Here is a 17,776-nt window from a genome sequence, read left to right as displayed (position 1 = left end):
CGTGCTGAAACTGATCAGCTTGGGGGACAGACAGCACAGTGCCTCCGAGGTCAGGGATGCCATCCTGGCTGAGATGGCATTTTTTTTTCCCTGCTACACCTGGGGCCTGGCATTTTTGCGCCTGTGATAATGGCTGGAACCTGGTAGCAGATCTGGAGCTTGCCAGACTCAAACACGGTCCACGCATGGCCCACGTTTTCCAACTTGTTGGTGCCATGTTTCTTTGAAACCTACACCATTGTGCCTGATATACAGGTCAAAGTGGGGCCATTTTCGTAAGTGAGAACTAGCCTCTGCTAGGCAGAAAACATTCAGAGCACACTCCTCTCATCTTCGCACCGTTGGCTGGCGGAGGAAGACGAGGGGGTTGGAGTGGCATCTGATGTCCCTGTCCCACACGAGGCTAGAGGGTGCACTTCAGTGCATCTCATTGCTTCACCACACATGGTGTGAAGGGGAGTGGAAAATGGAGGAAATGGAGAGTGACCCTTACAGTTGGGGCCAGCAAAGGCATGCCAAGTAACACACTGGCACACATGGCTGACTTCATCTTGGGTTGCTTTTCAACACATATTTCACATCATGAAGAACAAATAATACTGGATTTTTACAAGCCTCGAACCCCGGTCTAGGTGTAATGTCTGTTCCTTTCTTATATTAGGGGAGAGGGAAAAAAAATTACTTCAGTGATACGTTTAGCGTACATAGACTGACTATTAATGTGTATCCCACTTAGTGTTGTTAGGGTTACACACCGTCACAACCTGGCTAAAGCTTCTATAGCTGTTAATAAAGTCAACATAACTTTACGGTATCCAAAAAGACAGCTGGTACCGACAGAGAGCAAGACAAATGTCAACCAAAGCTGTGAGCTCTGAACACCCACAGTGACTTTGGCGTCATCATCATTATAAGGGAGCGGGTGGTAATAAATAACTTGGCAGTGCCTAAAACCCAAAAAGCTTATACAACTATATTTACATTAAGATACACAAATGACACTTTTCAGTAGCATGTCATGAGACAAGCTGATAAGCTCTTCCTTTGTGCAGTGCTATTTGAAAGTTAAACGCTGCCTTTATTTTAATTCTGGAGAAGGTGCAGACATTAGATTTAGAACATGTTGTCTTCATTGTCCAAATCCTCTATATAGGTAACGTGTTTTTCGGGCCGAGCTGTCTGGGAACGAGCTGGTGCAGCACTGACAACCTGGGTGAATATGGCAAGAGCCTGAGATGTAGGGTGAATGAATCCCCAAATTATTTGTGGAATTCCCAGTGAGACAATGGCACTGTATAGCAGTAGCAAAAATTGTGGGTGCACGTAACCCCCATATATTCTTTGAATTCCCAGTCAGACAATGGCACTATATACCAGTAGTAAAAATTGTGGGTGCACATAACCCCAATATATTCTTTGAATTCCCAGTGAGACAATGGCACTGTATAGCAGTAGCAAAAATTGTGGGTGCACGTAACCCCCATATATTCTTTGAATTCCCAGTCAGACAATGGCACTATATACCAGTAGTAAAAATTGTGGGTGCACATAACCCCAATATATTCTTTGAATTCCCAGTGAGACAATGGCACTGTATAGCAGTAGCAAAAATTGTGGGTGCACGTAACCCCCATATATTCTTTGAATTCCCAGTCAGACAATGGCACTATATACCAGTAGTAAAAATTGTGGGTGCACGTAACCCCAATATATTCTTTGAATTCCCAGTCAGACAATGGCACTATATACCAGTAGCAAAAATTGTGGGTGCACATAACCCCAATATATTCTTTGAATTCCCAGTGAGACAATGGCACTGTATAGCAGTAGCAAAAATTGTGGGTGCACGTAACCCCCATATATTCTTTGAATTCCCAGTCAGACAATGGCACTATATACCAGTAGCAAAAATTGTGGGTGCACATAACCCCAATATATTCTTTGAATTCCCAGTGAGACAATGGCACTGTATAGCAGTAGCAAAAATTGTGGGTGCACGTAACCCCAATATATTCTTTGAATTCCCAGTGAGACAATGGCACTGTATAGCAGTAGCAAAAATTGTGGGTGCACGTAACCCCCATATATTCTTTGAATTCCCAGTGAGACAATGGCACTATATACCAGTAGCAAAAATTGTGGGTGCACGTAACCCCCATATATTCTTTGAATTCCCAGTCAGACAATGGCACTATATACCAGTAGCAAAAATTGTGGGTGCACGTAACCCCCATATATTCTTTGAATTCCCAGTGAGACAATGGCACTATCTACCAGTAGCAAAAATTGTGGGTGCACGTAACCCTAATATATTCTTTGAATTCCCAGTCAGACAATGGCACTATATACCAGTAGCAAAAATTGTGGGTGTATATAGCCCCAATTCTATTGCTAGGGGACTTGCAGGGTATTTCTGAGGTGAAGGTGGGGCGGCACACCGTTGGAACGGGGATTTGGGGTGTATATATGGGGTATACGGGAATACACTGTCAGTGTGTTCCATTCAGGATCCTGGGAAAGCTGGGTTGCGGCGATTGAGCCCGTCAGTGCCACGTTACACTGACAAGCTTCTCCCTGGAATTGAAGTTATATGTAAGCCCAATATATTCTTTGAATTCCCAGTGAGACAATGGCACTATATGGCAGTAGCAAAAATAGTGGGTGTATATAGCCCCAATTCTATTGCTAGGGGACTTGCAGGGTATTTCTGGGGTGAAGGTGGGGGGCACACCGTTGGAACGGGTATCGGGGGTATATATCGGGTATACGGGAATACACTGACAGTGTATTCCATTCAGGATCCGCGGAAAGCTGGGTTGCGGCGATTGAGCCCGTCAGTGCCACGTTACACTGACAAGCTTCTCCCTGGAATTTAGCTCTTATAAGAGCTGTTGGTTGTCTTCTCCTTCCTATCCTAGCCTGTCCCTGCCTACCCAGAATCTAACCCCTAGCTAACTGGACGGAAACCTCCGTCCCCGGTGAATTGCAAGCTCAGAATGACGCGAAGCTGGGCGTCGCTGTTCTTTTAAATTAGAGGTCACATGTTTTCGGCAGCCAATGGGTTTTGCCTACTTTTTTCAACGTCACCGGTGTCGTAGTTCCTGTCCCACCTACCCTGCGCTGTTATTGGAGCAAAAAAGGCGCCAGGGAAGGTGGGAGGGGAATCGAGTAATGGCGCACTTTACCACGCGGTGTTCGATTCGATTCGAACATGCCGAACAGCCTAATATCCGATCGAACATGAGTTCGATAGAACACTGTTCGCTCATCTCTAGTTGTCATATACCCTCTATATTTCTAAAGAAAACAGGTCTTCTAGGCTTGAAAAAGTCTTTACAACCTTCTTGACTTCTTCTGTCTCTGCATATTTGTCTCCTATGTTTTCGATTTTCCCCCCAAAAAAAACTTCAATAAAAGGGCAAATTTCAAGTATTTTTTCTACAAAAACTGCTGCGGCAATGGCAGCAATACTACAAGTAACTTGAGATTAGATTTTCACATTCCCTTGAAGGACTATCTTCCCTTGCTCCTTGGCAAAATTGTTTTATTTTGGAACACTTAGTGTTTTTAATCACAGTATATCAGTGGGATCAAGTTGTTGTTGTGCGCTCACCAAAACCTCATAGCAATCCTATGGCTCACAGTTAATATTTCACAACAAGTGTGCAATGCATGTTTAAATCGTTGATCTCTTCCTTTTTATTATTGAGTCCTCCAATTCCCAGAGCCCGTCTTATTTCTGTAAAATGACTACTAGCTTCTCAGACTCATGCGCCATGCTTTGACTTTGATGCATGGATGAACTAAGTATGGTTCAGAATGCGCACGTCAATAGTGTAAGAAGCTGGTGTAGATTTTACAGACTTGAAGAGAGGACTTTTATTTGGACAAAAAAACACTACAAATATTAACTTATGTATTATGGGTTATTGTGAACTTGTGCCTGTGAACCAAATTACCACTTTTTTTTTCCTTTGAAAAAATTCAGAGTTAGAGATGCTCTTCTTTTGGATTGTTATCTGTCGCTTCACGACCAATGGCCAAACATCTAGAGCAAAAATAATCATTCTATCGATTATGACAAATTTGCATGGTCCTGAGGCAGAAAAGCCATACATCTTCACCAGGTTAGGTTTGGTTCACATCCTTCGCTTTTAGTAAAAAATGTTGGACACCAGACGTACCACTTTATAGTCTATAGGGTAGACGGGTAACTGCTGTTTTAGCAGTCCCCGACAGACCATGAACGATGGAGACCAGTGCACAGATGTGAACCTAGCCTAACCTAGTCTAGGAAAACAATGCTAGGTTTTACACAGGTGGGCAGGGTTTAGCTGTCTTAGGTTCAGCTCACACCGACTTCTTTTAAATCTGTTGTTTCTGGTCATACGACTGAAAAAATTCTAGAATGAGAGATGCAGTCAGAGTATACTTTATCTTCTGTTTGAAAAGTAACAAAAAAAGATGGAAGAAAGTTGCTGTCTTTTTTCTTTTTTTTTTTTTTACATTACGGTGATTGATACTGGATACAGATGGAATGGGGAAAATTCATTGTTCCCTCTGCTAGCAAACTGTCACAGTTTACAGATGTGGTCAGTTTGAGCATCGACAGATCTATGGCATGAGTTACAATGGAATACGCCAGTTCCTAACTGCCATAGATTTCCATTCTGGCGCTGGAATGTGAGACAGATTTATGAAGAGGCTGCAGCCTCTTTATAAATCTCTCAGTTTCTGGGCCATTTGGGCCATTTGTTAAGACTGGTGTATAGTATTCCAGTCTTAATAAATTTGCCCCATGGTGTTCTGTTTTCATCCATCATTCTGTCAATTTAATATGTTGTTCTGATCCTATTACGGACCACAAAAAATAAATGATTTTATTTAAAGTTGCAGCTTTACATTTGGCATTTCAACAATTTATGATTTCAGTTCATTGTGATATCATACATTGTCATAGTTTTTACTAGGAAACCTACGTTAAGAGATCTGTTAGCTACTCATGTAAGGATGGTATATTACATCTACAGGACTTTTTAGTAGATAAAACTAGGCAATTAGTGCCATTACAAGGTTTTTATATACCACGCATACATTATTATACTATGTTATGTATTTGTATTCTAGATATTGCTCATGTATTCCTATAACAAACAGACTATTGATGTTAAAGACCCAATGAAGTCTGATCCATCTGTTGTGCTATGTGGCTATCGTTGGGTTTCTTGGACACAGTAAGTATATGTCTATAGTGCATATTAGGTTACTTGTGTACTAGTTGCACTCACATCACAAAATCATCTAAACAACCTATATTTAATGTACCAGATCAGGACCAGCATTTCCATGATCATTGTTCCTGATGTACTGCCAACACAGCTCTGCTGTTAACACATTAGTGCACGCTGGCACTGGGACCAACAGTCCAGATGTCTGCTCTTTTGTCAGTGTGCGGTGCATGGGCTTCTACTAACTTTTCTATCATATTACAACGTGAGCATACAATTCACAGTTACATATTTACCCCTAAGAAAGGAATACAAATAAGACTTTATTGGTGAAAAAGAGGTATTTGCTACTTGCACCACCTATTGGAAGGTATCTCCCATAGATTAATACCTGGTTTTCAAAGAAACCTATGGGCATAATCTGGGAATAATAGCAAATAATAGCCTAGCTACTATGGCTCCTCCAGAAGGAAGAGGTTCCCATCCCCATATTTACCCCTGTAAGACACATAGATGTCGATAGTTACTACATGTAATACATCTTTAATGTTTTAGCATGGCCTATGTATCATGTTACTGTATGTCTTGAATAAAATTCATTTTAATAAACATTAAAACAGTAAAAACTTTATTTTAACATCTTACTTCTGTGCTTAGATATCACTTAAAGGGAGTCTATCACCTTCCTTAACCCCTTCAATCTGCCACTATAGTTCTGCAGGCGTTGTGACATGCTTGCATATCATACCTTCATTATGTTTCATAGTCCCATGAATGCCAAGAAAAAGGCGTTTTTTTCATTATAATATAAGATATAAGATATTCCTTTAATAGTCCCACAATGGGGAAATTTCAGTGATACAGTTTCATAGATGGTACAGTAGTATATAACAAGAGAGAAACACATACAAGCTCATGGCAGATAGAGAAATCCTATGAATCATAGCAACTAAAATGAAAGAAACACAGACACACTGCAGGATCATTTAGTTCTCTGTGTGGATTGATGTTAATAATACAGCCGAATGTGGTTGGAGGACACGAGGATGGGGGTCACAGCATGTAGATAGAAGAGGCAGAAAAACATTTTTGCAGAGGTGGGGGACATATGCAGCTATCATCATAACATGTGGTAGTTCCTTTGGTAGGTAGTGAGATCTCCTGCTCACAGCTGATAGTTCGGTATCTTGCATCAGCACTATTGTCCATTTACCACAAAAAAATGCCCCAAATATCCTTCATCACAAGCCCTCCTCCTCCTTACCACTGTGTTCTACTTCCCCAAAGAAGTCTGAAGCCATCCAGGTATACATGGTGCTGTTCTCGTGCCAAGCTTCCATAACTCCTGGGGTAGGTGGGTGATGGTAGGTTTCTAGGCTGTAGCAGAGTCCCACGTGTCCACAGTAATAGAAAGAAATACCAGTCAGCTGTAGCATCTTCACACATCAGCAATAGACGCCAAAAATCATCTCCTTGAACGAAGAAGTCCACACTTCCATGTAGGTTTTCCTCCATGCCGCATGGTGTCCTGGGGGGATGGTAATAGGCACATGTGTAGACACAGGAAACCAGCTGAACCAGATCTTGAGTCCATGCTTTACACTAGAAACAAAAGGAACAAAAAACTCCACAGGGTCTTCCATTCGATTTATAGTTGCTAATTCATAGTGCTAGTTTTCTTGGTTACAGGATTTTTGAAGATACAGAGAAAAAGAGTGAGAAAGGAAAGATAAGGTTGCTCCCAGCTTGGAGCCCTGTATCGAGGCAGCCACTAAGGGCGCCAGGAAGTGGAGGAGATTATACAAATTAGGTGCACAGAGGGCATTCCCAGATATCTCCAAGCACAGCTTTCTTCATTGAAAACGAACCCCTGTATGCTTTGTTCCACCCCCTGGCAAGTTGGCAATGATTATCCCACTGCGGTTACATCTTCTTCAGGTCTGTGATGTCTTGCACATGTGCAGTATGTGCCACGAATCACACAATGCATAAATACATATGAGCTGTATGCTCGTATACGCCAAACACTACAAGTGCATACTGTACAGTTTCCTACCAGTCACTGGCCAGTCGGAAATTATTGCTCTATTGCTGTGATGTTGAATGCTGTGCTTGGGGATCTCTTGGAATGCCCCTGTGCTCTGAGCACCTAATTTGTATAATGAAGAAAATGTCTTGCCATCACCAGGACGGTGAAGGTATGATATGTAAACATGTCACAGCACCTACAGCACTATGGTGGCAGCTTGAAGGGAGTAATCATGTCCACTTCCTAAAGCAATATTCCAATGATTTTGTTTCGACTCATAATATTGCCTGAAAAACTATCCAGCAAATGGTAATAGTTATCTACTCACAGGGTCTTTCCTCATCCTACTTTCAACTTCTTCAGTGAGTCACATAATCACACTGTGACCCATTTTTCCCACTATGGATTGATGTGCATATAGGTGGCCTCTCTCTGCTGCCTGCAAATGCTGTTTAATTACCATGTGACCTCACAGTCATGGAGTCACTCTGCTGCTCCATTAATTTCTATGAAGCTTCTAGAAATAGCTAAACAGTGCTCAGCCATCTCTTAAAGTACCAGATAAATGAACGGTTTGACAAAATGACTGCATTGAACCTGTGTGACCCCAACTCCATTCAGACTGGGGTATGAGACACCCCAATTCTCATGATCAGTAGGAGTTAAGGATGGGTAAATATTTGTGGGAAAACCCCTTTAATTTAAAATATTGTGCAATTTACAATAGAGGCTAGCCTTTATTTAGATTTATGAATACAAGTTTACGACATAGATTAAAGGGGTTGTCCCGTCTCAAGAATCCTGTGATACTTCAATATCCCATTCAGGAAGAGAGGGGGGGGAATACAGTCAAACTGCTGAAACAGTGAGATGGGAAAAATCCTTTAATCGTGACATTTCTGCCTTCCCTATTACCCACCATGGTGTGCATCATTCTGGGAACAATGTTAAGATGCCACAAATTATAGGTTGACTAATAGAATCCATCTGCCCACGGGCTCCTGAAAAAGCACAAACAACATGCACTGTAGAAAAGCATAGCAGATGGAGCTTTTTTTGGCTGCATTAACTTTGCTTCAGTCCTTAGTTTCTATGAGTTGTCCTTTTTTTTTCGGGGGGGGGGGGGGGGATCAGCAGATTATCTAAATTGCAGTCATTTGCGCCAGTTACTTCAAAAGTGAAACAAAATCACAGCAACTTGCTGCAGTTTCTTGATAACTGTGGCAATAAACCTTGATTTGATCGTTTTGATTTGATCATGAATTATCTAACTATTCATCTGAGTAACTGCCCAAGACCGCAGCTGATTGGCTGGCTGTCAGCCAAGTCCTGACAGCCAGAATACACTGCAGTAGGATATTGTTGCAGTTTATTCTATCAGGGTTCAGAATATCCCTTCATCTAATCCGCTAATGTGAATAAAAAGAAGTTTACAAAATAAACAAATAAAAATATTTAAATTAAACAAAATCCTCAAAATGTCCACAGTTGGAGGACTAACAAAAAAAAAAAAAAACTATTAATGTTTAGTAGTGCTGCATTTGTAATGACCTGTACTATAAGAGTATTGCATTATTTATCCAACAAGGTGAACGCTGGGGGAAAAAAAAGCTAAACTACACTACAAATGTTGTTTTATGGCCATTTTGCTGCAGTAAAGATTAACTTGTCTCTCAGAAACAAACCTCAGTTGGAAAAATCAAAAAAGTTATGAGTCTTAGAAGTTAGCAATAGAAAAAAAAATGTTTAAAAAAAATAAGTGTTAACATTGTGCAAAATGAGTAAAAATTTATAAAAGTTTGGTATTCATACTGACTCTTACAATATGTTATGTATACTCTATGGTAAGTGGCACTAATTTTATTTAAAAAAAACTGAAAATTGGTGTTCGAGTTTCTGACCTTAAAGGGGTATTCCCATCTCAAGGATCCTATCTATACTTGTATATGATTTTTCTTAAATATATTGCTTTAGAAATGCTGCTTTGTTTGCCTGCTATGTGAACTTATTCCTACTATTGTTTACACAGTGTTACCATAACCAATGACCTGAGAGATAGAACAAGTGACATCACTCTTGCTCTGCTGCAGGACAAACAGTTCAGCTAATTGTAGTTTGCTGATAAAGCCTGGGCTGTTATCTCTCTATGTAAACACACAGATAACACTGAGTGTTCTCTAAAAGCAATTTGCATAATATCTAATCTGTATAAGTATTGGGAGACTTCAGTGTCCCATTCAGCAAGGGGGGGGGGGATACAGGAAATGAGAAGAGACAACTGGCAAAGCTAAAACATTCAGTGTGTATGAATGGGGGCTAGTCAAATGACCATTATTTTGACAATCCATTGTAAAGGACTGTCAAAATCTAGATAATTTCCTTGAAAACGGCCGCCCCAAGATGGCTGTGAAAAGTGGAAATTGCACTTTGGTTGTAGGAATGTAGCCTAAGGGTTAATAAAATGTATTCAATAAGTTATAGGCATCCCAAAAAGGTGCCATTGAAAAGTATAATGTATCCCAGAAAAACAAACAATCCTCAAACAGCTACATTAGTGAGAAAATAAAAAAAGTTGTCGTTTTCTGTATGTTGGCAAGAAACTTTCACCAAGCCTTAGGGCAATCACTGGTTGTGTCCTTAAGGGGTTAAACAAATGGCATTTTGCAGTTTTTGTCAAATGACTGAATCTCATGATCAGAAATTATTGGTCCTAATTTTCCTTCTTTTAACCAGTGTCCTGTCATTATATGAGAAGCTTTGTGACCTGAGACAGAAGGCAGAAATCTCCTTACACAATGGGAACGGCACCTATAACCTGGGCATCAGTGAAAAGCAAAGAAGATCGTCTCAGACAACTGCAAATAAACCTGATCTGAAACCAGTGAAGATCACAGAAGAACTGCAGGTATAACCGTCGGCTCACAATCAGCAGGGTAATATATGTGGGAGGCTGATAGATGGAAACACATTGATAAGCATTAGTGTTAGTAGCTTGGCTGTCACACTCGGATGCAGGAAGAAACATATCAGTATCTGCTGACAGGCCAGGGATCTATGTATCAGTCTTCCAAATTGCATGTCATGGCAATAGATACACTTTTCATGTTTCTGCTTATCTGGGATATTTGTAAATCATATTTACTGACTCCCATTGAGTCTGCCGTTTAACACGAGGAAAAATGGTGTGTGGTAATAAAGTATTGTACTTTCTTGCGCTGAGGAATAACACATGCAAACTGATGACTTGAATTGTCCAATTTCTCTATCTGTATTGAATATATTGCAAAGAATTTTATCTGTGTTAAAACATAACAACAACAGAAAGTCGAGATATTTTTCAAATCATTTTTCCCCCAAATGAACTGAAATTCATACAATACAACATTTTTCCAGTTCTAAAGAGACTGCCTAAGGCTGGGGTCCCACAGCAGAAACACAGTGGGAAAAATTGTGGCATTATACAGTAACTGCAGAGTGGATGGGATTCATGCAAATCCCATGACTACTATGCGTTCAAAACCGCAGCGCGGACACGCTGCGATTTACAAAACCGGTGCAGTTTTGGAAATCACAGCATGTCAATTATATCTACAGAGATGCCGGCGGCTTTTGGGGACATCTATCTTTTTCCGTTCTTCAAGAACAATTTCTTTTGGAACCTGGATGCTGGATGGAGAGGGATGCTCAACTTGTCTCTTCAGAATTCCCCATAAGTGTTCGATTGAGTTCAGACCAGGAGACATACTTTGCCACTGAATCACTTTCACTGTGTTGTTCTTCAGAAATTTATCAGTGGCCTTAGAGAAGTGTTTTGCATCATTGTCGTATTGGAAAAGTGCATGGCAACCAAGGGCATGGAGTGATGGTAGTATCTTCTCTTTCAATATAGAATTTATGAATTCTTGAGTCTTGCATTGTGTATATAAAAGTTAAGGTGTGACACCTGTGCAGGATTAATTGTGGAGGGTAGTTATGATTCTTCTAGATTCCTCTCCTATGTTAAAGGGGCTCTATCATTGGGAAAAGTCATTTTTAACTAAGCACTGTCAGGGTCTGGGGTTGCTAGGTGGGGTGGCATAGACACCAAAAGTCCAGATTCTTTAGTCCAAAACAAAGGTAGAGTTTATTTTCACTCAAAAAGGTAGTGCAGCAACAAAAGGAAACAATACAAAAATAAATACCTGCCCGGCTAGGCTCTAACTAAACATAGAATAGGTTACCTCACCTGGAATAGCAGAAATCAAAAACCAGTAGAATCATTCAGGACATAGCTCCAAAAATAAGACCTCTCTGTTGGCTCTCCAGCCAAACTCTGCCCACAGTCTGCTGCTGGAGCTGACTTCTTAAACCTCCCTTGAGGAGCAGACTCTCTGCAGCTGAGTCGCTGTAGGAACATCCCCAAAGTGTGGACTGGAGGGGGGGGGAATGACAGGTCCCACTACCAACCTACCTGCCATTCCTAAAAATCCAGCGCAGTAACTGGAACTCTAAAATAACCCTCAGCAGACAACGTTCTTTTTGGAGTTTTCTCATCTCACCCACCTTAGTAGTCTGGGTGAGATGTACACCCCCCCCCCCCTCATTATCTGACCAGCCATCGACTTACAGCACATACTTGCATAACCTTCAGAAAGGCTACTCCACACGTACCTTTTGTATGTAAATTGCCTCAGTGGTTTTTGAATGAGTCCATTTTTATTCATATGCTAATTAGCTTCCAGCCAGCACAGGAAGTTCCCAGCAGCACTCCTCTCTGCTATTTTTTCCTATCTGTGTGTGCAAGCAGGAAATCATCAGCAGCCTGTGCTGTATACATACATAGGAAAGAATAGCAGAGGGTGCATGATGAGACTTCCGGGGTGCACCAAGATACTAATTAGCATATGAATAAAAATGGTCTCATTCAAAAACCACTGAGGCGATTTACATACAAAAGGTCCGTGTGGAATAGCCTTTCTAAAAGCTATGCAAGTAGGTGCTTAATTAAAAATGACTTTTCCCAATGATAGAGCACCTTTAAGTAGCAGGCACAGGAATTTACCTGATAATTAATCAATTAGTTAAATCAGAGATGGTGGGTATTTAACAGAGGTTAGGAGGGCAGGACTGTGTCAGAAATACATCTGAGTAAGAGGTTGCTTGCTGAACTTTGTTTTGGTTTTAAGCTGACAAGGAGAAGTTCTCTAGCTGCTAGCTAGAGTTCTTTAACGTTTAGTAAATGCCATGCAAGGATTTTTTTTGTTTTCTTTTCTGTATACCTGCATTAAACATTGTCAGCTTATACATGTATGCTGCTGTTTGGCCTGGTTTTGATGTCCTTTGACCCCAGCAAATTTGATCCCGAGTATAATCTCACAAAGGGAACTTGAGTTCATTTATTGTTTATAAAACTTGCTATAACTTTTCTTTAAACCATTTTGTGACCGGGCCATTTTTCCTGCTTGAAGTTCATGCGCTTTTGAGAGCTACAACATTTTGGGGGGTGGGTTATTCAAATATGTTTTGTGTAATTTTTCAGTGATAAATGAGGATTATTTTTATGTCATTTTTTTTAAAATATATACAAAAATGTTTAAAAAAATTAGAGGAAAGATGCCTGTTTTCACATTTTATCTACGAAGTGGTATTTTATAAAAATACTTTTCCCTCTCCATTACTATAATTTTCATGTAGGAGACACACAGAACTAGACTAGAACCTGTGATAATGGGTGCTTTTAATTGCCATTGTCACAACCTGCCTCCAGTGCTTCTTTTTCGATTCTGCCTGAACTCGGAGTGGCAGGGCCGACGGAACAAGAAGATGCAAGAGGCGTGAAAAAGCAGTGCTGAAAGTGGGTTGTGGCGATGACTATGGTGTGCTTGGAACACAGGGGGAACGTCCCCGTGCTCACTGAACATCATTTACGTATGAGCATAAAGGTTTTTTTGTGACAAACGGCAGTGAGGAGAAGAAAAATATAGGTAGGAGGAGAATAGCGTCTATATAGGCTACTACAACATTGCTTCAGTTAAAAACATGTTTCTCCAATGATAGAATCCCTTTAAAGAGGGTATAACAAGACTGAAGGATAAAGCTAGCATTTCTCCAGTCAGCCTCTTAGACAGGGAACGGAAACTGAAGTGATAGTGTGGATGTGCGACCGTGCAAAATTTTCTGGTACAAGTTTGTGGACCCTTCTAATGTCCATCATTTATATATGTGTACGATGTAATAAATAAAATTATGACAAGTTTATTTACCTAAACTGGATGTGTAGTATATTTCTTTTATACTAAGTGTCATACTCACGATTGCTTTTCTTGTGGATTGTGGACCCTCTAGTAAATAATAGGGTTTCCAGAGGTGGGGGTCCCCAGCAATCATATATTTATCACTTATCCTGTATTCAAGTTTTTCATGGTAAAACACCTTTGTCAGTCCACCATATACCACATCACTAGCTTTGTCCTGGTTTTGCACTCTGTTGCACTAAAAATTCTTCTGGCTTCCCAATGTACTTGGAACTCATGTCAAGTAAATGGATTCTTGCAATACAGCATCAAGTCAAAAGGGTGCTAGTTGCAAGAATATGCACAGTGAATATGGCAAGAATTGCCCTATTTGCAGGGCATAGGTGAACAGAGTATTACAGAATATGGGTGAACCCAGTGATGAAGTATGTGGCAGACCATTTACAGAGTAGGAGTGATCCTAATGATGAAGTATATTAGACTACTTACAGAGTATGGGTGAACCCTGTGATGGAGTATATCAGACTATTTACAATGCTTGAGCGAACCTCATGATGAAGTATATGGCAGACTATTTATAGAGTATGGGTGAACCCTGTGATTTAGTATATAGCAGACATTTACAGAGTATGGGTGAACCCTGTGATTTAGTATATAGCAGACATTTACAGAGTATGGGTGAACCCACTGATAAGGTGCATGGCAGACTATTTGCAGAGTATGGGTGAACCCACTGATAAGGTATATGGCAGACTATTTATAGAGTATGGGTGAACCCACTGATAAGGTATATGGCAGACTATTTATAGAGTATGGTTGAACCCTGTGATTTAGTGTATAGCAGACTATTTACAGAGTACGGAGTATATGGCACACTATTTACCTTGCTTGAGTGAACCCAGTGATGAAGTATAAGGAATGCAAATTTACCTTGAATGCACATTTCAATAGTGATGTTTTTTACAACAAAATCTTCATGTTTACTGCTTTCTGTGTAATTTTCTGACAGGCAATGGTCCTGAAGTGTTGTTGTGAAGCTCAAGCCCTGCTATCCACTGATCCAGATCGGCTGCCAATTACTCAGGTTAGCTTCCAGTTTATGTTTATCTTTAGCATTGAAAATCTACATCATTTTAACAGAAGAATAAAACACCAGGCACAAGTGTAAATGATTCATTTTCCATAATTTGTTCTATTTATTCAGTGTTTATATTACATTTACATAGTCTGTGTGCCTGCTCCTCTCCATTTGGTGGGTATTGCAGCACAGTTTTGCTTTATGATATTAATCTTCTTAAGTGCGAAAATGGATGTGATGCTTGCCTATGACAAGAAAAATGAATCTCTCACAGCTATAATTTCCTTCTTTTCACAGGCTCCATTTGACATGACTTTGCCATCATTAATCAGGCTGGAGAGAGTCTTTGACCTGACTCACGGCTGTATGTTAATGAAGGGAAGCCTTCTAGATTGGACAGTGTCACATCTCACCTGAACAATCAATTCCTACTTATTGTTTTATCACTTACAAATATATTCCTATCAGACACATCACATACTCCGAGTTTACTAATTTTTATTCAAACCATTTCTTATATCTTTTTCTGCAACTTTCTACAATATTTTATTGCATTGCCCATGGGAAAAAGTCTCATAAAATCAATCTCTTTGCTTCCCTGTAGTTTCTGAGATGAAAAGAATGTACTGTAAACAGCTATTAGAAAGAAATGCTAAAATCTAACTTGCTCTTCTGTGGCGTTATAACTTAAAGCGTTGACTATCATCTCATATGTGTTGCAAAAATACTCATACAGGGAAAATGTAGTATGACTATTATCTGGAAATAACTAGGCATACAATAGAGATGGTGTTCACCCAAACATCACAAAATACACCTAAGGCTAAAGCCCCACATAGCAAAACGTTGCAGACTTTCTATATTATACTTATACAGAAAACACCAGCATTTCCGCAGGTATAGTTCACAGGCTGTGATTTTCAAAAATGTAGCTTTTTCGCTGCAGATTTTTTTCTACATGTATGGGATTATCCAGAATCCCATTCACTTTGCAGGTACTATAAATCAGAAGTGTTTTTTGATGCAATGCTGCATTTTCACAATGTTGGCTTCACCTTTAGGGGGCATTCACACGGAGGAAGTTAGCACTGACTCTGGCATAACTCATGTCAGAATCCGCACGGAAATAAAGCCTCCCATTGACTTCAATGGGTTCCGTTTTCCGCGCAGAACCTATTGAAATCAATGGGAGCCTTTTTTTTCTGTGCTGATTCTGACGCGGGTTCCGTGCCAGAATCAGCACCAACTTCCTTCGTGTGAATGGACCCTAAGGCTATGGCCCTACATAGGGGGTCCACAGCAAAAAAAGCACCGCAGGATGTGTTCAATTTTACAACCATTTAGCTTTATTATTTCAATCAATGTAATTTTTTTTACATTTGTTAAACCTTTTCCCACTGCAGCCATTTTTGGGTTTTTAATTTTCGTTTATGATAGCCTACCTGCCAAACACTAACTTTTTTATCTTTTCGTTTACAGAGCCATATTGGGGCTTAATTTTTGTGTTTCACTTGAATTTTTTACTTTTATATGTGTTTTAAGAAAAGAAGGTTGTCTTGAATTTTTATTTTTTATGCATTTTTTTAAACTTATTACTATTATTGGACCCTATTGGTCTTGCACTCCAGGCAGTCTGATACCTAATACAAAGCATTGCAAATCATTGAGCAGTCTGTAATATGAGTCTAAGCTAGTTAAGCCTGGGAGCCTTCAATAGGCTAGTGATCGACCACAAAATAGTGCCTCTGTCAGCTTTGACCAAGGGGCTGGGGGTACAATGCCCCCAATCGGTATAACTGTTGGCTTTGCCACTGGGTCTCTGTTGTATAATAAGGAGTATAACAAGTGGAGACCCTTCATATTTTGCAGCCACACAGTTCCTGAGTGGTCTCAATATTTAAATACCTAACATCTGCCTGAACTATTATGCTGGATGTCAGGAAAGGGTTAAAAACTTAGCAATTAATTTCTTTTGAAAAATTAGAAAAAGACAGAGCATGTCCATTTTCTTACTTTTTACTGTCCACAAAACAATTGGAAATGTGAATAAAACACAAGCATTTTACTGTTTACTAAAAATGGAATGAGACCTACATAGAAAAGAACACAGCACCAACAGTCAAATATGGTGAAGGATGAAAGGGATTCTGGGATAGCTTTGCTGCCTCTGGCACTGGGTGACTTGACTGTGTGCAAGGCAACATAAAAAATGAAAATTACCAAAGGATTTTGGGTCGCAATGTAGGGTCCAGTGTGAGACAGCTGGGTTTGTGTCCTAGTTCCATGGGTCTTCCAGCTGGACAATGACCTCAAACATACTTCAGAAAGCAGCTGGAAGTAGATGGAAACAAAGGACTAGAAAGTTCTGAAGTGGCCAGCAACAAGTTCAAATCTAAATCCCATTGAACACCTTTGGAGAGATCTTAAAATTGCTGTTATAAGAAGGCACCCTTCAACTATGAGTGATCTGGAGCAGTTTGCAAAAGAAGAGTGGTCCAAAATACCAGTTGAGAGATGTAAGAAGCTTGTTGATGATTATAGGAAGCGATTGATTTCAGTTATTATTTCCAAGAAGTGTGCAACCAAATGTTAAGTTGAGGGTTCCAGTAATATTGTCCGGCCCATATTTGGAGTTTTGAGTGAAATGGTAATTTTTGCCTTTTTTTAATCTCTGTTTTTTTTTTTACATTGTTCCAATACACACGAGGGAACTAACATGAATATAATATAACATGTAATTGTTTTGATTCTCTTGGAGAAATTTCCAGGGTGCCAACACTTATGGCCATGACTGCATATCTGATACTTAGAACACTGTAAAGTACTGTAGTATTTTAGTTTTATTGAATTCCTCCAAGTCGAGCCGATGCTGTCAATTTTTAGCTGGAATTTGGCCACTGTTCAAATATCAATTTTACCAGCAGTTATCTTAAGGTCCCCTCTGAATTAGAGAAGCAAACTAGTACAGAAATAGGATATGAAGCCTCTCTCCGTATATGACTCTTAATAAATCTGCATAGAATAGACCTCCAAGTGAGATAATTAATTTAATAAATATAACTAATTACTTGTAAAACGTTAATAATTGATGACCATGTTTAATGTCTTCTTGGATGAAACACCTTACCGCGCAGTTTTTAAGACATGCATCAAATCCACCTGTTTCTGTGATTAAGGAACATTTAGGAATAATGAGCTCCTTCTTTTT

General features: G+C 39.9%; 1 protein-coding gene across 1 annotated transcript in view; it reads left to right on the top strand.

Annotated features, from left to right (window-relative positions):
• Nucleotides 1-15,123, top strand: part of CFAP54 (cilia and flagella associated protein 54) — a 263,167-nt gene extending 248,044 nt beyond the window's left edge. The window contains 4 exon segments of the mRNA XM_075274556.1: nucleotides 5,128-5,234; nucleotides 9,991-10,162; nucleotides 14,500-14,574; nucleotides 14,866-15,123. Of these exon segments, the coding sequence (XP_075130657.1) occupies nucleotides 5,128-5,234; nucleotides 9,991-10,162; nucleotides 14,500-14,574; nucleotides 14,866-14,985 (474 nt within the window). The 3' untranslated portion in view covers nucleotides 14,986-15,123.
• Nucleotides 15,124-17,776: the final 2,653 nt, after the last annotated feature.

The sequence above is a fragment of the Leptodactylus fuscus genome, chromosome 5, assembly GCF_031893055.1.
Source record: "Leptodactylus fuscus isolate aLepFus1 chromosome 5, aLepFus1.hap2, whole genome shotgun sequence".
Classification (NCBI taxonomy): domain Eukaryota; kingdom Metazoa; phylum Chordata; class Amphibia; order Anura; family Leptodactylidae; genus Leptodactylus; species Leptodactylus fuscus.
Note: the sequence above shows the minus strand (reverse complement) of the source record. Positions and strands in the feature narration are given on the sequence as shown.